General features: G+C 42.7%; 1 protein-coding gene across 6 annotated transcripts in view; it reads right to left on the bottom strand.

Moving 5' to 3' along the window:
- Positions 1-12,019: 12,019 nt before the first annotated feature.
- CACNA1E (calcium voltage-gated channel subunit alpha1 E) overlaps positions 12,020-21,690 on the bottom strand; it is a 422,025-nt gene continuing 412,354 nt past the window's right edge. For all 6 annotated transcript variants that reach the window (XM_077157177.1, XM_077157172.1, XM_077157174.1 and 3 more), the window contains 4 exons: positions 20,097-20,225; positions 18,867-19,047; positions 17,584-17,777; positions 12,020-15,405 (listed from right to left, as the gene is read on the bottom strand). In XM_077157177.1, the coding sequence (XP_077013292.1) occupies positions 14,863-15,405; positions 17,584-17,777; positions 18,867-19,047; positions 20,097-20,225 (1,047 nt within the window). In that variant the 3' untranslated portion in view covers positions 12,020-14,862. The remainder of the gene's footprint in view (positions 15,406-17,583; positions 17,778-18,866; positions 19,048-20,096; positions 20,226-21,690) is intronic.

The raw sequence follows: 21,690 nt of genomic DNA, 5'->3' as shown, positions 1-21,690 counted from the left end.
TGCAGATCAAGACTACAACGAGATACCACCTCACACCTATAAGAATGGCTGCTAATAAACAAACAGGAAACTAAATTTTGGAGAGGATGTGGAGAAACTGGGATACTTATACACTGCTGGTGGGAATGTATAATGGTGCAGCCACTATGGAAGACTGTTTGGTGATTCCTTAAGAAACTAAATATTGAGTTTCCCTATGACCCAGCAATAGCACCATTGGTATATACCCAGAAGAGCTGAAAGCAACGACACAAACAGACATTTGCACACTAATGTTCATAGCAGCATTATTCACAATCGCCAAAAGATAGAAATGAACCATGCCCCCAAAAGACAAGTGGATCAACAAAATGTGGTATATAGATATGATGGAATATGATGCAGCAGTAAGACAAAATGACACCCTGAAGCACATGACAAGATGGATGAGGCTTGAGGACATAATGCTGAGTGAAGTGAGCCAGACACAAAAGGATAGATACTGTATGACTCCACTTTTATGACCAACATAAAGGTATAATCAGAGGCTTATAATACAGAATATAAGGGACTTAGAGATACATAGAAGCTAGAGATGGGTGAACTGTTAGCTAATGAGGTTGAACTCCAATGTAAGGGATTAGATAGGAGTGAAGGTGGTTCTGCAGAGGGTCTATAAGTAATATTACCATATTGAAGATGAACAAGATTGAAAGGGGTTATATAGACCTACATGTCCCACTTACTCACACTAGAAATATGAATTAGTTCTTGCAAGAATTACTTCAAAGATGATTCTTGTACAAAGAATGTTTAAGTTCAGAGTACAGGGGAAAACTGCTATTACATGCTATGAACTATGTTCAAAAGGAAACCATCAGCACTACCAAAGCAACAGCAGAGGTAAATAATGGGTGGAGGGACAAGAGTTAAGAGGAGGTTTAGATTTCCTATTTGGCAAGGGTGTGCTTATTGGTTTTCTTTCTCTTGGGAACATTACAATTACCTAAAATTGAGAATGTTGATGGACTGTGGACTTTGGGCCCTCTACATGATGCCCAATGAATGCAGGTGGCTGAAGGATGCACTGATGGAGAAGTAGATTGGTGAACGATGGTGTATACTTATGAATCAAGGTTGTGCTGCTACAAAAAGGAACAAAGGTGTGAGGCATGCAATGATGTGAATGCATATGAAGGGCATCTGGTGAGACAAAATAAGCCAGAAACAAAAGAACAAGACTGGTATGGTCACCTCCAGAAAATGCTTATAAGAAAACAGGGGCCTAGATTGTAAGCTTTTAGAGCAGACACATTAAGTCCAGAGTGGTGATTATTGTTTCTGGATTTTGAGATGCTGTTTTATATATTAACCTGATATTTAGAGATAAGAATGAAGCTGAACAAGATGGGTGTTCTAGTTTGCTAGCTGCTGGAATGCAACACACCAGAGATGGATTGGCTTTTAATAAAAGGGGATTTATTTTGTTAGTTCTTCAGAGGAAAGGCAGCTAACTTTCCACTGAGGTTCTTTCTTACGTGGAAAGGCACAGGATGGTCTCTGTTGGCCTTCTCTCCAGGGTCTGGGTTCCAACAACTTTCTCCAGGGTGATTCCTTTCTGCATCTCCAAAGGCCTGGGCTGAGCTGCGAGTGCTGAGATGAGGTATGCTGAGCTGCTTGGGCAGTGCTACATTGAGCTTTCTCATTTAAGCACCAGCCAATTAACTCAAACATCATTCATTGCAGCAGGCACACCTCCTAGCTGACTGCAAATGTAATCAGCAACAGATGAGGTTTACGTACCACTGGCTCATGTCCACAGCAACAGAACTAAGCAAGTTCACCTGGTCAAGTTGACAGGTGAATCTAACTACCACAATGGGTTAAAGTAATTCAGAATATAGGGGTAAGGAAGACAGTGTCTATATTTTAGAACCACACATACTCTTTGAGACCAATGGGAGAAAGGTTTATTTGGTCTGGAACTGAAATTTCCTGTAGTGCATAATCTAACTCAACCTATCTGTATAGCTCATTTAAACAACCGAAACACAGGGAGCCCAGAATAAGAAAGAGGTCCTTTAATCCTGTATGGTTTATGTAATGTCTGGAAACATCCTAGAGTATATGAAGCAGATAATCAAAAAGTATTGGCAAAGTCCCCTGAGGGATAGGAGAAAGAATATGGAACTACTAAACCTTACCATCAGGGAATCTCCTGATACTGTGTCAAACTTTAGGGACACCCAAATCAATAGGCCATGCCCTCGATCATGAGGTTTACTCTTGTGAAGCTTATGGAGAAGCTTAGACTACCTATAGGCATACCTAAGAGTTGCTTCTGGAGGACCTCTGCTGTTGCTCAGATGTGGTCTCAGTCTCTCTAAGCCCAACTCTGCAAGTGAAATCATTGCCCTCCCCCCTAAGTGGGACATGACATTCAGGGGTGAAAGTCTTCTTGGTGACATGGGAGATGACTCCTAAGGACAAATCCAGACCTGGCACTGTGGAATCAACAATTCCATCCTGACCAAAAGGGGGAAAAGAAGTGTAATTAATAAAGTATCAGTGGCAGAGAGAGTTCAAATAGAGTCAAGAGGCTGCTCTGGAGGTTGCTCTTATGCAAGTTTCAGGTAGACCTTGCTACCTATCATAACCTGCCAACCCCCAACCAGGACCATTCCAGTCAATCCTAAAGAACACCTAGGGCAATGTATAAGATTCCACAAGGGTTCCATGCATTAGAGTAACTTTCCAGAAACCTGCAACTTCCAGATGGGTCCCTGGTCCAGATAAGTCCTGAAACCTAGCCCAGCCTCTCCAGAACATCAGATAGTTCCATCTCCCTACCCTATATTAGTGACAGACCTTCCAATATAAAAAATTTAGAATTGCCATAGCCCAAACACCCCTAAAGAGAGGGATGCAAAGATCAAAGGTTATGGTGAAGCTATACAGAGAAGACAGGATTTAACAAATGAATGTGAATGCTGAATCATTAAATTGATATCTCTTTTAGTCTCCAGTATTTTAGAGCAGCTAGAAGTAAAAACCTAAAATCGTGAAATTGTAACCAATGTCAAACTCTGAAACATGTTCTACAACAACTGTGGTGCTATGCTTTGAAATTTATAGCTTTTTTGATATATATGTTATTTTTCTCAAAAAAAAACAAGAAAAAAAATCAATTGTGATAAAAAAAAATTAAGCCCTCTATCCTCCTATATTCTGGAGCAGCTAGAAGGAAAAATAAGAAAGGATCTTATGGTAGCCCATGACAAACTCTGGGATCTATCTCGTAACTACTTGTTGAAGAGTGCTTTGAAATCTATGGCTTTTTCATTTCTTTGCTTGGTATACATGTTTTACTATACAATAAAAAAAGTTTTTTTTTAAGAAAGGCATAGCTGGAATTTGGACCCAGACTTTCCTAGCGTTTAATGTCAGCATATTTTCTGAGCTATATTTATATGAGGTGCCCTTTTTGTCTCTGCCTCCCTTCCAGCCATCCACACCATTCTCCCATTTAAGTTGAGCTATCAGAGCAGGTGGCTGGGGAAAGCATTGTTTCTGATATGCTCAGGAAACCAAGCTGCATTCTCACCTTTATTTCCAGGCCTACATTGTTTGCTCTGATAGTCATAGCTCTTCTTTTGAGGCAAGCAGTTCTGTTTTATGCCTGGTCTTTCCCTAAAATGTCCTGGAACTGTCAAAGGAATTATAACCAGGCTCTGGGGTGGGTCTGGGGGCTGTGATTTTATTGATTTTGGGAGAGGCTCCATAGATTTCAAAAGATTCTCAAAAGAGTCTTCTGGAGATATTAGCAAGAAAAGGGCCTCCTCTGGTGTTTCTCTGGGTTTTTTATTCTCTTCTTTTTTCAAAGACTATACTAGGTCGCTGGGGCTACATTCTAATATGCCTTTCTATGTTCACAGGAGACCCCACTTCCTTGGCCTCTGAAAACCCCATTTTAGAGCTCGTCTAAATCTCAACTTCCTCACATATAAAATAAAGAGACTGTTTTAGTATTGATATCTAGGCTTCTTCCTGCACTAACAATCTGGTTTTTGTGATGCCTGTATGTTATAGAATCAGCAAATGGAGGCTATCGTTAATATTTTTAATTTTATGTACCCATATGGTTTTGCATGCAGAAAAGTAGAGGACAGAAACGTCTGGAAGCAATGCCTGAGGCATGGGAGTCCTCCTCCTGGATGGGCTTATAATTGCTTTGCCTTTGTAGTGTCCTGAGTATTTCCCAAGAAGTGCCCTATGAGGGCTTGCACACACTTACTTATGTCCAGAACTGATGCCTCATGAACTGATTGTTCCTTTTTGACCATCTAGGAATGGTCTAAAAAGGATTCTTCTTCTTTTTTTAAAAAGGATTATTCTTATTTTTATTCTTTCTTTTAATGGAGAAACACTCAGGCCATTGATGCTGAATTTATGATGCATTTACGTGTGCCATTATTTTGTGAGTTACTTGTTACTTCAAATTGCCTTGCATATTGCTATGTTTATGTGTGTACAGTATTTCTAATGTCACCATTAACTTTATTGCTACTTTTACAATTACTATCTCTCACTAATGTTTCTCCAATTTTGTTATTAAATGAACATGGAAATTAGAAGTGAAGAATAAGTAAATTAGGGTTTGTTTGTGAGACAAGAGTGGAAGCATTATTTAAAAATAGGTAAGTAATAATGATTTGCTTGCTTTTTAAAGCTAATTTATTCCCTTTTCTTAGAAATCTGTCTGAGTGTCAAATTGTCCTCTGTGTTTCATTAACAGAAGGTGAACACCCACCCAGCACAGTCTTCTGGTTAGAATGTGGCCCTGAAGAGTTCAGTTTTTCAGGTTTGGTGGGCTTTATACTTGTCCCTGGGGAATGGACTTTTATATAACAATGATAATGCGATGATGACGTTAGTAATATCTGGGATATATCAGAGGCCTATTATAGGACAGACAGTGGCTGCTCTCTTTCTACATAATAACTTGTTCTCTGTGTACAACAACCTCATGAGATATTTGTTATTATTGTTTCCATTTTAAAGATGAAAAAACTTGAGTCAGAGAGGGTAAGTGTTTTGCTCAAAAGCTCCGAGTTAATGAGTGGCGGTACATAGATTTGAGCTGTTCCAAGCCTGACTCCTGCACTTGAATTTGTAGTCTCTGTTCTTTTCCTTCTCCTTGTAGCCTCTTATGCTTAAGGTGCTTCAGATCAATATACACCTGTAACTACTCCCAATATTTTTTGTTTACATATTTAAAGAACTGAAATCTTGATTTTTCATTTGGGAATTTTCCCAGCTCATTAGTAATGTAGTACACAGTCAAGATGAGTTTGTAATATCCCAGAGGCAAATTTAGTTTGGGGACATTTTGTGTAAAGACAACCAACAGACACTCAGGAGTATAATACAGAAACGCTGGAAAGAAGTTTGGAACACTGTCTATTTTTTGTGTGTATTTCTTAGGGCTAATACACCCAAAAACTCAAAAACACTCTGGACTAAAGCTCTAGATAAGAAGGGAACCAGAAAAACCCACCAATCCATATACTGGACTCATCTTTACTAAACAAACACACTAGTCATTGCAAAAATATATTAAACTGGGAGTAACTATTGCTCACGTTCTGAGTGTTCAACTCCATTGATGAAGAAGCCATGAGAAAGAAATAATTGGAAAGTAATAAAAAATCTAAGAGATGGGCAGGATCCTAGAGGTTTCCAATACAGCCTCCAAGGACCTAGAGCATCTCTGAGAAATGGCCCCCCACCAAATTTTGCAATGATCTTGATCATAAAAAAATATTTTACCTAATAATATCATGTCTCTTAGGGCTCAAGGAGATATCTTTGCTCTAACTTCTAGAAATTGATGACTCCTCATAGAATGCTGATTACTCTTTAATTGATAAAATAATTATTCAGATTAAAATAACAGACTCAGTAGTAGGATTAATGTGTGTGAAGATATTGTGTCCCCAGTGAGAATGAAACAGAAAGTCATTTTCAGAATGAAGAATGAAATGAACCAATAGATCCGGGGCCTGTTTCTTTCCTTTTATTAAGGAAGGTATGGTGATTAAATGAGCAGTGGTACACGCAAAAGGCAGAATGGACAAGTTTCTTCTGTGAGTTTTGGGGACTCAGCTCCTTCCCGGACCTTGCAGGTCACTTGGTAGTCCATAAACCTCACTCTCTTTTGGAGAAGAGATTGGTCATAGTTCTCTTAGTCATGAGGCCCGGTTGTTCCATGAAGAGATTCTCTGTCTACCTTTTTAAACTCCTCACCTGGAGATAATATTTTTCTGATTAGAAAATCTGCTCTTTTTTTTTTTCAGGGAACCAGTTTGTCTGGAGTCTTTTTCCTTCTTCTATTTTCTTTCCTCCAAGACAATCTTTTCAGTGAAAGAAAATTCACTAAATTCAGGACATCCTTGAAACTTTGAGAAACTCCAATCTTTATTATAATTATTAGGTTGAGTAGGTCTCAACCAATTGCACTGGGAAAACCTGCCCCCGACTCATCCTGAAATTCCGGTGAGGGTCAGACACTCCCATGGTCTCCCTTTTTCAGGAGGAGCAAAGAAACAAATCAAGTAAGGGGAAATCAGGCCAGTTCATTCTTTACAACAAGTTTTTATTTACTTAATCTTTTCTTTGATATCCCCTGCACCCAAGGAAAAAAAAACATTAAAGTTGTTCATCTTTCTTTTATTTGTAATGGTTTTCCTTTTGGATCCAAATGAGCGTTTTATATTACAGGATATCCGTATCCACCTGGTCAACATGCAGTGCTGAACTCTGGCTTTGGGAGAGATGCACCGAAACCCTGGGTGGGCCATTATTGGCTGTCAGTCAACAAACACCATTTTTGGTGGGGTGTTAGGCTGGCATGCCACAGTGGATGCTATCTGTAAGGAAGTGTCTTGTGGGCCTTAATGAACATGTCTTGAAACGCAAGTACAGTGTTTGAACAGCCCAAGGTGGAGCACCCAATTTCCTTCTTGAGCTCATCTAACCCACTCATCCTTTAAGAGCAAATCAAGGAGAGAATGGCCTAACCTTGTGTCCCAAAGGACAGAAGGCATGCACTAGACACTTTGTAGTCCATCTCTTTGCAGCGATATCCTTTCAAGCTAGTACCTGTGCACCTAGCAGAGTGAAATCTATTCCTGATAAAGCCCATCCCTGTCCCATTCACTGGCCTCTCTCCCCTCCAGTGGCTCTCATACTACTTGGAAGGTCAGTGTAATCTCTTCATTATTGCCACTGCCCTATTGAAGAGTTGAAGTCATAAAAGATTATCTTTGGACTGCCTAAAAGCAGGAACTTTCTCTCCATCTCCCAGGTCTGGAAAAGTTTTTATGGATTTATTAATCCACTGAGGTCTTTGAATCCACTATCCTAGGTGAGTTTAGCAGTAAGAACCTCTCTGAATCCAGTAACATGCTAACGAGTTTACCCATTAAGTCAAAAGGAGGATTCAAGATTACACATTGCTAAGCTGGTGGTCTTCCAGGGAATAGCTGGTATTTCCACTTCAACTATGTCTTTGCTCTATAGCTTACCTCTCTACACTCGGCCCCTGTTGTCCTGGCTATGAAATGCCAAGTATACTTGGTGCATTAGGTTTTCTCCTCCATTTGTGTTTCTGGGTGAGTTCCAAATCTCAGACTCAGTTTGAATGAAGGTGAACTGCTCTCTAATGTCACCAAGAGGAGGTTCCTATGCAATTGCAGCACTTAGGTTGTCTTTGTATAAATTTTGGCTTGTTCACAAAACATCAGTATATAAAACCATTGACTGAAGTTCAGCTGGCAGGCTAAATGTGCGTCCCAATTGGTAGCCATTAAAATTCAAAACCTATGTTTTTTACTAAATCTGTTGGTATCTGCTTAATGTTGTACCACTCCATATCAAATGTAACTAAGACCAGAACTGCTGTATATTTAATTGGCAGTTACATTACAATGTTTAGCCCTCATATCATATTACCTTCATTAAAAAAAATTAATTAGTGGCACTTTGAAATTTTGGAGTGTGTTTTTCCTGCTCATCCCTTATAAAGATTCTAATAAATTTGCTTCGGGTGGTGGTTCTTGAGCAGTACAGGTAAGTTGCTATAAGAAATTAGAATACTGCAAAGAAAACAACTGAGTCACCAAATAAGGTCAAATTCAGTCTTGGCAGCTTTGATCAATTTTATCTTATTTTCAATTTTAGAGCCATCCTCTGAGTGAAACGAGGAAGTGGCACTATTTGGTGCGAATTTTAGGATCTGGTTTCTCAATGTAGAGAGAAACCCCTTCTCTTCTCAGACAAACTTGCAGTGCAAAGAGAGAGAGAAAAAATTTGTTTTCATTCCCAATGCTAAGTTGGAGAAAATGTGTGGGTGAAGACTCCTAGTGTTAGATTGTGGGTATTTGCCCTATGACTAGCTTAGGTGTCCACAAAGAGAAGATCATACCAGGAAACAAGAAACAAGATGAGCATGGAAATCTAACATCCTTCCTAGATTAAAAAAAAAGTCTAGATTTTTCTTTTTTTTTTTTAATTAGAAAGCTAACAAGAAGAAGGAAAAATGGAAAGAACAGAGTATGAAATTAAAGCAGATCATGGATTCAGATTCCACTATGACGTTTCTTTTTTAAAAATTAAATGTTTAGAGCAATGTCAAGAATTTCATGGTCCTTGGTGGAATATGAACAGTGACGTTTGTTCTAAATTGATTTGTGGAGATTAAATGCTTTAACTAACTTACTTACTGACGTTTGACACACCCATGAACTAGCCAAGGTTTAGTATTTCACCTTTCCTAAGAAGGCAAAGAAAATAGAGAGAATTGAATGCATTTGCTGGAGACACAAGTTAGTGCAGAAGCCTGGAATATAATTTATTATTTTTGACTCCCAATAACTTTCATTTACCAGATCATTATGCTATTTTATTTTTATTTTTTTTTAATTATCTTCACACCAAGACTTAAAGTTTGCATTTTATTGGTTAAAGGTGTTCTGAAAATTTTCTATATCCATTTCATTATTTCCTTAGCTTTCTCTGAAGTTGTCAGCTTTTCATTAATCTAGATTATATTTTAAGTTTCTAAAAAGAGAAGAGACAAAGACAGAGAGAGACAAGAGACACAGACAGATTTAGAGACAGAAAGAGAAAGACAAAGAATAGACCCAGAGAGAGAAGAACAGAACTGGTACTATAATTCTGGATTTTGATTCAAATACTGTATCATTAAATTTGACTGACATTAATTACTAAACAGAAGATGATTCAGAAACACTGCAGAGCACAAATTTATCTTTTTTTTTTGCTGTCCTAGAGCAGGTATGTTACAAAGAACTGAACCAACCAACCAATCAAGCAAAAAACCCAAACAAATAAAAATAAACGTAAATCCCTACACCTCTCTCTATCTAATCAACTCAACCCTTTCATACACCCAGAAATAAAAAAAAAAAAAATCAAATGTCAAAAATTTATTTACACAATTAACATGGCTTATCATAAGATGTCTTTTTACATTTAGAAGGTCAAGATACTAACTCCGTTATTTACAGCACGGTAGGGAGGTGGAGGTGGAGAGCAGTAGATAGCAGGAAGGCAAAAGTGAGAGCACAGTTTGGGGGCACCTCAGCTTCATTAGCCGTCTGATTAGACTCAGTTGTGAGTCTCATTCATGCTTCCCAGCCCTCTGGCTTTAGTTTTGTTAACAGTTTTCCCAGCTCTTTCGGTTAATTGGGACGGTATGTGAATCCATTCTCTTTGGCCTGATGTAACCTGGGAGGAATATGTCTCAGAAGGTCAAACAGAAAGAAGGCTTCAAGGGAAGAAAAAGACGGCCACCAAAAACCAAAGATAATTCTTCCTATTCTTAGTCCTTTGTCCTTCCAAGTGCCATGTCGATGTACTTTGGGTGGTCTGCGGCATGTGACAGCTTACAAAAACTTGAGCAGTCTGCAGCAGAGCCCTCCTCCCATAGCCAGCATGGAAGGCACCTGCTGCTGCTCTCTTTGGGGCAGACCTAGCTGTGATAGGATGCATGGTTCAGGGAGAGAAAAAACCAACCAACCAACCAAAGAAACACAAAACGTCTGGTACAGGCAATGCTTATTAATCTGGAATCTCCTCTGATCACCTCATGAAAATATTAGGTCACAGCCCAAGCTCACTTTGCTTAGCTTTGTCAAAAAAAGTCTCCATGGAGAGAGATTTAAAAGTTATGTTATCCAAACCAGGACCTGATTCCTTATGGGGCTCTTATTTGCAGTCAAACCTTCATGCCTTGGCAGGCCACTTGCTAAGAGCCCTCTTCTTGCTTCTTTCCTGTATCATAAAGTCCTCTTCTCTGTCCCTTGAACAGCAGGGAAAAGTCAACCCCAAGGCATCGAGGCATCTCTCTTTTTCCTTGCCATGATTCTCTGCACACACTAAGACCAGGTCTTTCTCAAAACACAAGAGGTGAAACTGATAAATAAAAACAGCAGTGAAAAGATTCCTTGACTTGAAGTCTCAACAAGTTTCTGCAAGGGAGATGACTTTCTGCTTCCTTCCTGCAATACATATGTATTCTCTTTTCACATACCTCTTTATAATTTATATATTTTAACTGAGCTGAGAAATTAGCTAAAGAACCCCTAAACTTATTGCTGTCTCCTCCCACTAAGGAAACACTCTACCAAAATGAAACATTGAGTAGACTTTATAAATAGGGTGTAATGAAAAATTGAGAACTGTCCTTTAAAAATCAAAATTATTTCAAAATTTTGTTCTATTATGCCAGAAGACCTAATTTCCCTGCAGCAAGTTATCTAGTAATGTAAACATTTCTCTCTCTCTCTCATGCACATACACACACACACATCAACAATCCCTGCACATTGCATCCTGTTTCAGATCACCTTGTGAATACCATCTGATGAGCTCCAAACTGTATTCCATAAGAAAGAAAACACATATAATAGCAGAGAGTGCAGCAAAGATCATTAAGTCAGCTAATAAACTTGCTTCTGGTGCATTTAACCATCTCAGGAGTTGGGTCAAAAATAACATGTAGCAAAACAAGGGCCAGAATGGGGAATAAGAGGACAAAAGCCAGTCCGTCTCATAGATTAATGGGGATGGTGGGGAGATGCTGGCTGAGTGGTGGAATATGGGGTCTTCTCTTTGTGTTCCAAGAGAGGTCAAAGTCTAGAACATCTTCAGGAAAATGATCTCAGTTGTCTCAGTACTCTAAGGGGAATCAAATGGGGGTTAGAAGTCAAGCCTGGAATGGAAACAGATTTTTCATCCAGAACAGTGGTACTACCCAAAATTGGACAATCATGTTCATGACTCACGTGGAGCCTGGAGTGGGCACCAGAGGGCAACCTCCCTTCACAGGGCAGGGGCACCTGGCTCAGAGGGCTGGCACGCCTCTTTTTTGGCAAGAGAGAGAGAAAGAAAAGGAGAGAGACAGACAGAGATGAATTCCCTATGAGAGGTATATCTGGAGCCTTAAGTGAAGAGAGGAATATCTAAACACAAATCTAATTAAAACATCTCCCTGCCTTGGCTTCCTTTCCTTTTCCCCTTCCCTATTTCTCTTTCTCTGTATTCTTTCTTCTCCTTCTCTCTCTTATTCTCTCCCCCGTATTGAGGAGAGGCTGAAAACTAACACTAGCAAGGGAAACTGACCACATGGCTAAAGAATCTTATAGAGAGACCGCCAGTTTCAAAATTTGATCATGCTATGTATCTAAAATACTAGTAACAATCTTCTTTTGCTAGGAATTTCTCAAGATGTGGATACCATTTTTAAACCAAAAAGAAGTATGGGTTTTTGTATCTAAAGAGACCTCTCTGAAGGAGAAAAAGAAGAGGCAGAATTTGAAACTTAAGAAGGGACTGTCCTGGTTGACTATTTCAGGAAAGGTTGGAGCTCATATTTATTCAGAAGCATAGGGAACCAAAGAAGAGTGTCATAATGGATTCTGCGACTTAACAGAGAATTCTCTTTTATTTTCTGATCTTAATAAAAGGTAAGTGCAGGCTAAGGGAAAAGAAACCAGACTTTTTGGTCAGGGGAAGATGAATACAAGAAATGAGTTCATACGTTCTTGAACACTAGTAAAACAAGTCAGTCTGTCAGGGGACCACATCTGCAGTGCTTTACAACACTTTATTCAGGATTTAAATGCTTCTGTGCCTGCGCGTGTGTGTGAGTTCAAGGAGTTCAGGCATCTAGGAAGGTTTCCTGGCACAGGAAACTTAGTGTTCATGATGTCATTTGCAGGCAAATTCCATTTCTGGTAATTGCACTGCCAGCCTAAATTTCTCCTACTGTTGAAATGCCATAAGGTATCATTTCAATCCCCTCTCTCAAAACACCACGCGATAGCACTGCTGGCTCAGAATGGTTGTCCTGTTGTAGACCTTTCCCTTGAGAAAGCTGCATTTCCGAGGTGGAAGCAAGCAATTTTGTGCACACAAAGCAGCCATAGCAGCACTTTGGTATAAAATGACGCTGCGCAGAAGAAGCCTCAAAAACAACACAAGGCCCAGTGTCAGAGTCTTATGTAACAATCATGCCTGTTAGGATCCAGGTGTGGTATAGTCACATTCACAGCCCCAGCTACCCCTGAGCAAACACGTGCTGAGCGGGAGAGGAAAAATGAAAGGAAAAGAGGGTCTGAGAGCGGGAGAACTCTGTCTCTGACTCATTGGCTTCTGGCCTTGGGGCCTCTTTGGATTGGGGACTGACTATGGGCCATGAAGCTCCATCAATACCTAGAAAAGGAGAGGCCAAGACAAACAGTTCTGTGGCTGCAAAGTTAAATTTGGTGTTCTGAGCTGATGTTGTTATGCCTTATTTCTATTTCAACCACAAAATTGAAAAAAGAAAAAAGTGGCTCTTTCTATGAAAAATAACTGTGAGCTGCAAATACCCAAGAGGTGGGGGCTGTCTGAGCCAGAGTTGGTGCACAAGTGTTTCTCCATGAGATCTGAGCCCAGGGCTCCTCACGGTCTCCCTACATGAGAGCCTGTGAGGTGGGCTCCACCTGCTCATGGCTGGGGAAGGCCCTGCCCCACATCCCTTTCCAGGACATCCTTCCCGCTACTGTGATGTGTTGGGGGCTACGGAGTGACTTAACTGGATGGTGCATGTCGCAAGAGTGTCCCAGATAAAGACAGTGATTTGTTCAACCAAATGGATGGATAGTCTATACTAAAGGGGCACTGCTCGGCCAAGAAAGTTTGGGGTTTCTGAGTTTTGGGGGTCAGGAATGACATAGTGGCCTGAGGCTATCTTCTACCCAGCTCATGATCTGGGGAACGGTGACCCCGTGCCACCCCAGGGAAATGTTCAGGACCTCTGGGGCCCCCAGTCTTGTCACATGTGTGATGAGGCCCCACCACAGCCTGCTTTGCTGGAACTGGAAGCCCAGGTCTAAGCTGAGGTATATTTACTGATCATCTTACAGACATCCTGACATACTGACCCTCAACTACAGGCTAGCTGCAGAAATGCCAGACTGAAAGGTCCCTTCTCATGGGACATCCTCAGTAAACTGAGACCGACTCTCTCATTGAAGCTTCCCATGTCAATCCATTTGCCATTTCTATCCTTATAGAAGTCCTTAATGGGCGACATGTGGCCCACCTTGGATATGTGTGCTCCACACTCTCAGGAGAGTGGAATGGAAGGTTGGGCCTCTGGCCCTCAGCCTCATGGGCTTGGCACAGCACTGGCCTTGCTGCTTGGTGGAGAGGCCAGCTGTCTCTGACCAGTGTCTGGGCTGACGGTGAACCAGAATGCACAGGTATGGCTGTAACACTGGTACACGTATTGAATACTTCTAGACAGACTGGCAAACAGACTCTGTCTTGAGTCCCTTAAGGGCCCCCTGCCACCTTTACCCCCACCCCCAGGCTTCCACCATGGCCAGCATCTCATCGGTCGATGCTTGGCATAGCAAGGTGGCGCCAGCCCTCTGGCTGAAATCTGCCCCTGCCGTATGGGTTGTTAAATATTTTAATATCACCCCTGCCAGAGCCTCAGGCATCTTTTGGACCCCGAGGGCCCTCCTTAGCCTTTCCTAACCAACGCTCACAGCACCTCCTGTGTGGGCAACAGGTCTCAGAGCTGAAGGACTGTACCCACCAGCATTAGCTGTTCTCCATTTCTCTGACCCTCTTTTCCACAGTATGGGCTGCTGGGCTATGGCTTTTCTCAACCAGACCAGCCCTTGCTGCTGCTGTCACAGCACCCTGACCCCTTCCACTTCAGCTTTTTCCTCCTTCTCTTCCTCCTACCCTTGCCATCCAATGCTCCTGAACTTAGCCTGCACTTCTTTGGGGGAAGCAAACCGCAGGATGATACCCTCGCCTTGGTGGCAGTGCTGCAGCAGTGCTGGCTGAGGAGCAGGAGTCAGTGAGGGAGGGGAAGCCTCTCCTATGGCCTCTACTACTCCCCAGAGACGGGCCACGAAGACCTCCGGGCTTCTCAGGGAAATGAGCGTAGACCCAGGACACCTAGATCCCTCCAATGCTTTTAGAAAAGCGGGAAGGGGCAGGGGGAAGTAAAGCCATCCCTATGTCCCTTCTCTCATGGGAAGAGCCTCCATTTTTCAGTATTTTCTTTCCCCAGCAAAGAGGCAGAACTATGGCAGTGCCCATCTTGCAAAGGGAAATGAAGCGGTTCGGTGGGTTTGACTGATTTTTCCTTTTGTCTTCCTTCTTCTCTGATGATGCACGGTGTCCTTCCATCTTCCTCCTCCCTCTTCCTCCCCCCCCGGGCCGCACTGGCTTCCCAATTCAGTCTTGGTTTTCTCTGTGTGAGAGAAGAGCATGCATTGGAGGGGGGAGCAGCCTCTAGCATCTGTCGTCTTCTTCCGTGTCACTGAGGAGGTCACTGACAGCTCCACACATCATGCCCGGCCCAGGCCCCCCGCGCCTCCGCCGCCGATAGTGCCCGTTGGGCATCTGCCAGCTGTGCCGCAGGGGTGGGGCGGAGCCAATGGTGTTGGAGCGGCCCAGGCTAGTGGCCACAGCAGCTTCAAAGGTCAGCGTCTCCTCCTCGCCACAGTCCGAGGCATGGGAGTCTTCGTGCAAGGCCAGGTAGGGCTCGGAGATGTAGCGCTGTGGGGAGGAGTGTTGGCTCTGCCTGGCGTGCGGGGAGCTGGAAGACTCGGGCAGGCAGGCGTCGTTGCTCTCCAGAGCTTTGGAGGTCAGCGGGGAGCCACCTTCGCTTCCATCAGCGGGTGGGGATATGCTCCCAGAGTGTCGCATCAGGGAGCTGTAGGAAAGGAGGGGCCGAGGCTTTGGAGGGACTGGTGGGAGCTGCCGACGACTTCGTCTTGGGGTGCTGGTGTCAGACATGGAGGGGATGGAGCTTTCACTCAGGGAACCTGTGCCCTGTATAGCAGGAGAGACATGGCATGTCAGACCAGGTGGTACGATTACCATTTGGGACCCTGTTAAGCGTCCCTAACCTCTCCAACAGAGAGCCCATGGGGTCTGAATTCTGGGGACGGAAGGCTGAGCTGGAGCCTGAGGAACCCTGGCCAAAAATTCATGGGCGATTTTTCAGGTCCAACCATAGACAATTACAAAGAAAGGCCTCCCTGGAGGAATACTGCCCTCCCCACATCAGCCTCGGTGTACAGCCAGAGCATTGCAGTTTCTGAAGAGATGTGCAATCGAGGACTGCTCTTGTGCATATTTGCATTTCTAGCACAGGCACCTTCATTCAGCAGCTTCTCATTCATGGGCTTAAAACTGAGTCCCTTCTTAGGTACCTCTGCTGAGGCTTCCTTATGGCAAGGGTGGAGGATGGACAGGCTCTGAAGATATGTTTATCTATTCTGACTCAGTATTCAGTACTTCTTTCTCTCCTAGTACTCCTCTCTCTCTGTAGCTCCTGGGTCCATAAAAATGCAGGAGCCTTTTGTGGAGGGCCCCAATGTCTGTGTGATTCATCTGACCCTCTACTGGCGGCGCAGCTCCATGGAAAAAACAAACAGGAGAGAGTTGACATCTTCCTCCAGTTTAACCTCCTGCTCATAATATTGCAGGAAGTGATTAAAGGCTTAAATGATATTTTTATTTTGGCTTGGTTATTTTAATCGGCTACCTTGACACCTGACAGCTCAGCCCTCTCTCAGCCCAGTGCAGCTTTTGATAGAGACTCCTTTACTACTATTTGCATCCACTCAGTGAGACAGGGATTCATATCAGGGATTAAAGGACATTGAGGAATCAATGTCATCTAGACTAGACTTCCTCAATTTTTAATGTGCATACGATTCTCCTGGACTCAAAGGGTCTGGGGCGGGCTTGAGAGTCTGCATTTCTAGCAAACTTCCAGGTGATGCTGAGGCTACTGGTCCAAGGAACAAACACTTTGAATAGCAAGGGTCTGGACGCTCCATATATACCAAGTGGCACTTTGAAGGAAAGACTAAGAGTTTGAGAATGACAACTATATGAAAAGTGAATGTATGTACTGGAGTTGCTCTGTGTGGGAAACCCTTCTTGGGAAGCAGGTGTAAGGCAAATGCAAATTCTATTCTCTCACCTTCACTTCTTGTTTTCAGTAGTTTGCTATGTGTACAAACAGTGTTAACTCATCCTCTATATTCCACATGCTTACCTGTTGGCTCAGGTCTTACTTGACCACCTATCCCCCTAAAGGTAACTGAGCCTAGGTGTTGGGAAATGTACCTCCATGGCAATGTTTCTTAGAGTAGTGTGACCTATAAACTACCTGCTTAAGAATCTCCCGGGAAAGGGTCCTTTAAAATGCGTATTTCTGGGTTTTACTTTCAAGTACTGAAACAGAATCCCTGAGGTCCCAGAAATGTGTCATTATAACAAGCTCCCTCCATGATTTTGCTTTGTGTGGAGATCTGAAAACCACTGCTCTAGAAGATAAACTTCTCAGCTGCCTGTCTCTGGAAGTCTCCTTTTCTACACTGGTCATTTCTGTTGAGAGGATGTCCAATCTGGACTCATTCAAGAGCCCTGAATGGAGACAGGGCTGGACTGAGGTATGGTAGGGAGGAGCAAAGCTGGGATGAAGAATCATTTCACACAGCTCCAGAGGTTATTTCTTAGGCAGAGACTGGTGTTGCAGCAAAAGGCTGGAAAGGAGAGGTATGGTTTTCCTCTTGGGATGGCTGGAAGCGAGGTAAATGAGGTTGCACTGCTCTGGGCTGCGGGATGAAATATCATTCCCTCTAACAATATGGATCAAGCGACTAGTCAAAGACACCTTTCTGCCTAATGGACAACTCTTTCCTTCCAAATCTGGCAGAGACATTTGTGGACTTATTTGCTGTGATTCTGAAGAGTGGGATGGGATGACCTCTACACACTGTTATCTTTCTTCGGGTAAAATCTGGTGTTCTGTGAATTCATTTTGTTTCTGAGTACAAAGCATTAAGTAGCTAATCTCTATGCACATAGGTCCCTATGAAGCTGAGGTCTTTAGGGGTGCTTTAAAGTGGCTGTTAGATGCCTACATTCTGCACCTGTTACAGACTACCCTTGCTTGCCTTTCTGCTGAAGGCTCAGCTTCCTCCCCATGCTCACCTGTCTGTTGGGGGATTGTGACCTGCCCTCCTCGCTGGGGGACCTGGACTGATGACGCTCTGGAGAATCCCAGTCGGCCTGAGTCCCTCGCTCCTCTGAATTGCAACGGGAGACATCAGGGGAGAGAAGATGCTTTCGCTCTTTTGATCGCCCCCGCTCTCTGCCCCCTGAGCGGTGGGTGTCAGACTTGTGGCCTGTGAGAGAAGACAATAGCAACTGGTCATAATTCAGCCCACACCTACCTCTGAGGATGAAGAGAAGTCTCTCTGGGTATCACATCACACCTGGGATTGGGTCCCTAAGGAATCCTGGCTACTCCAGGCATGTTGACAGGTGATCTGAAATGCAGGCGGGAAAGCTAGCAAACACTTTTGTGATGAAAAGGTAAGTCTGCAAGTTGCTATTAGAAAGACATGTATATCAAAAGATGCAAACTGTTCTCTTCTGCTTCCATTTACCCTAGACATAATAAAGGCAGAATAACATGGATCGATATATGGGCTAGGAACCTTCTATGTCCTAAACATGGGTATGTTACTTTTTTGAGTGTGTGTGTATGTGTGTGTGGGGGGGGGGGCGGGGAGAGGAGAGTCGGGGGGTGTGGGGGGGGAAGGCACCTGCAAAAGGAAATTAAGTCTCCATGAATTAAATAATAACATACCTAATGTAATGTCACAGTGAGAACTCTGGGCTTGAAGTCAAAAGAGCTCAACTCTAGTCCTTATTTTGCTATTCACTAACCCATGACATGGGGCATGTCACTATTTTTTCATCTTTAATTTTCTCATCTAGTAAAATAAAGGCATTGAACAAATAAATGATTTTCTAATGTTTTCTAGCAGCATAACCTTGCTCCTTGAGAAAAAAAATCTTAAATGAAACTGAAATACGTAAAACAATTTTGGTAGCATGTGGTTTTGTTTGCAGTGAAGCTGGTGGCCAAAGCCCAGTCTCTTTGACTCTTTTTGTGCTCCCCATTAGGGGGTCTCTGATACCTTCCCAAGGAACCAACAAGGTTTTGCAGAAGGCCGTCTGAAACCTTAAGGCTAATGATTCTATATCCCCACTGCTGAGGAAAGGCATCTCACACATTGAGATGAACAGAGAGGGCTTTGGTCCATTACAGGATAAGTCTGATACAGGCACCCTTATGGTAAGGAATGCTCTTTCTTCCATCACGCTCCTTATCTTTATCTAAATTCTGTTCCAAGTGATTTGAAGCTCTTGCCAGGATCAGTCCCTGGGCAGGAGTCTGACAAACCCAAAACTGAAGCCATCCTCACCTGAGTCGGAGTTCAGGCGATGCGCCGACAGCCGCAAGGAGGAGTGGTAACTCCGGCGCCGTGACTTGTAGGTGTTTTCACTGCTTCGCTCCATGGAGAATTCCTCCAACCACGATGAATTTGACCGCTTATCCCGAATAGTGGAAAAAGAACGTCTTATGGAGCTAGGGTCAGTCACCACCTGGAAATATGGACCCCAGAGGAACACAAGGAGGGGGTTAATTATGGAAAGGGCTTAAAGGTAAGGAGGAAGTGGACTGAGACAGTTGAAGTTGCAAATCTAACCTGAAGGTGGCAACCCTTTAATCCCTTGCTCAGACCTTAGCTAGAGGAGGCTGTTCCAGAAAGTGTCCTTAGGTGATGTTAACAGTCATTGGAACTGGTTCAAAGTCTTCTCTTCATGCTCAGGAAAGCAAACAGCTGAGTGCACTAGAGTAATGCCAAGCAGAATGCAGGCAGGCACTGTGAGAGCTCAGGGGCTCAGTCAGGACCTGCAGCAAACACTGAACCTCTTTTGAAATAAGGGAAGACCATGATCAAAAAGCCTAAACCATGAAAGAATCGTGGCTTCATCCGCTTTTTTGTTGTTCTTGTCCTTACCAGAGAAGGCCCCGTTCTGTAGCACTAAAGCTTAAGAGAGTTTACTATTTAACATCTACTAAGAATGCATTGTGCTTCCCCTAATATCAGTCTCACCCCAGCCCCACCTTAAACTCTGGCGTTTTGATTTGCCACAGATGTCAAAACAGATCCACAAAAACTTCTTGTCTCTGTCAAAACTTGATGTCAGACAGACAGACAGAAAAAAAGCAGCTTAGGTAAACAGACAGAAATGAGGCGTGGCCTGTGCTGGTTAGGACAGACAGTCCTGACACGGAGCTGTGTGTGTAAATAACTGCACATGTGCATGGTGGAGCCAGGAAAAGAGAAAAGGAGAGAAAAACAGGGAGAAAATCCTGGAAAATGTCTCTTGTATGGCTGACTGAGTCTTGAGATTGCTTAGCCCATCCGGAGGGAGTTATGACATCTTGTTGGCTAGGCTGTCACGGTTGGGGTTCACTAAGAATACGCTGTAGAGGTACAGGCTCTATGAAAGAGACCCCTGCTGATAGGAAAGGAGTAGGGGCAAGTCAAGGTTGCATCTGGAAATATCAGGTATTATTTCATAACCCACCAATTCAATATAGCCCGGGAAGCCACTGCAATTGGTGGGTGGTAGTGGCTTTTTACCTGGGGATCCACAGTCAGGCGTGGCATAGAGGATGCCCTCCCAGATCCCGCATGCTCCTGGGTGTCCGAAGGAAGGTAGATGCCATGGCTAGAGGACTGCACGCTTTTTATTTCACTAACCTCTGGCTCCTGGAAATAAACACACAGCCAAGCTTGTGGGACTTGGTTCCGTCTCATTGCTTCTCCCCTCTAGCGGATGATTCTGTCTCCTCCATACCAAGAATGGCTTTCAGAAAATGGACCTGCATTTTAAAGTTTTCAGTTGTGTATGTATGTGTGTGTGTGCATCTATGTGTATACAAAGGTGGTATACCAGATGTCACAAACAGTTTATGAATATACTCCAAGTTCAGTTGAGGCTCTTCTTTTTTTAAAATTAAATTTCCTTAACCGGGATTGAGATGTCAAGGTCACCTTCTCTAGTCAAAATTACTTCTTTCTCATTGAATATTGCCTCAGATTTTATAGCTTTATGAAACAAATATTGCCAGTAAGAAAACTTTTAGATATGTAAAGTTTTTTTTTCTGAGAGGTGGTAATGTTGGGTTTATTTTTTCAATTGAAGAAGGCTTTTATCAGTTAAATAGAAACCAGGATTTTAAGAGAAGTCACCAATTCTGATGTCAGTAAAATATATCTTCTCAAGCTTTTGGATATACAACTGTATTAGGTAAGAGTTTTCTTATGATTAAAACCATCCAAAAATGTGATGACCTGTCAGAGAAGCTCTAGACCAGTGCGGTCCAATAGAAAGATAATGCAAGCCAAGTAAGCAATTTTAAATTTCCTGGTAGCCACTTTCACAAAGTGAAAAGAAACAGATGAATTATTAGTAACATATTTTATTTAACCCAATATATCCAAATATTATCATGTTAGCATGTAATCAGTATAAAATTAATGAGATATGTCATATTCTTTTTTTCATACTGTCTTTGAAATCTGACTTTACACTGAACAATGTGTCTTGATTCAGACTACCCACATTTTCAGTGCTCAGTACCCACTTGATGCTAGTGGGCATTGTTTTGGACAGCACCACCTGAGAGCACTGGAAGGTTGAACTGGGAATCTCTAAGGTCTTGGTCAACTCTTTTTTTGGGGGGGTCAACTTGTTTTTTTTGGGTACATGGTCTGGGAATTGAACCTGGGTCGCCTGCACGGAAGGTGAGCATTCTACCACTGAGTGATATATGCAACCTTGACCAACTCTTTTATATTATTTTTCTGGCTAAAGAATGTTTGGCAAATGTAATATGTTCTACACAGATACAGTGTCACTGCATAAAGAATGGAGCTACCTTAGAATGCTTTACATTGGTGATCAAAGAAAGCAACCTAGAGACATCGGAGACACCTAGAGCTTATACCAAAAAAAAGCTACTTTATTTTTAGGTGATAGCACCCTTGAAACATGGAAGTAGAATATGTAAGAGTAGGGCACTGCCCTAGAGAAAAAGTGCCCAAGATATTGCTCAGCCTCCATGATCATTTGGCTGAGTGGCTTCTGGTGTGAATGGGACATGTGCCTTCTTGTAGTGTAATATGTGTGCACTTGAGGGAGTCACAGAGTTTGCAGAACATGCTTTATACA

Source organism: Tamandua tetradactyla, chromosome 4, assembly GCF_023851605.1.
Source record: "Tamandua tetradactyla isolate mTamTet1 chromosome 4, mTamTet1.pri, whole genome shotgun sequence".
Classification (NCBI taxonomy): Eukaryota; Metazoa; Chordata; class Mammalia; order Pilosa; family Myrmecophagidae; genus Tamandua; species Tamandua tetradactyla.
This window is presented reverse-complemented; position numbering and strand designations above follow the sequence as displayed.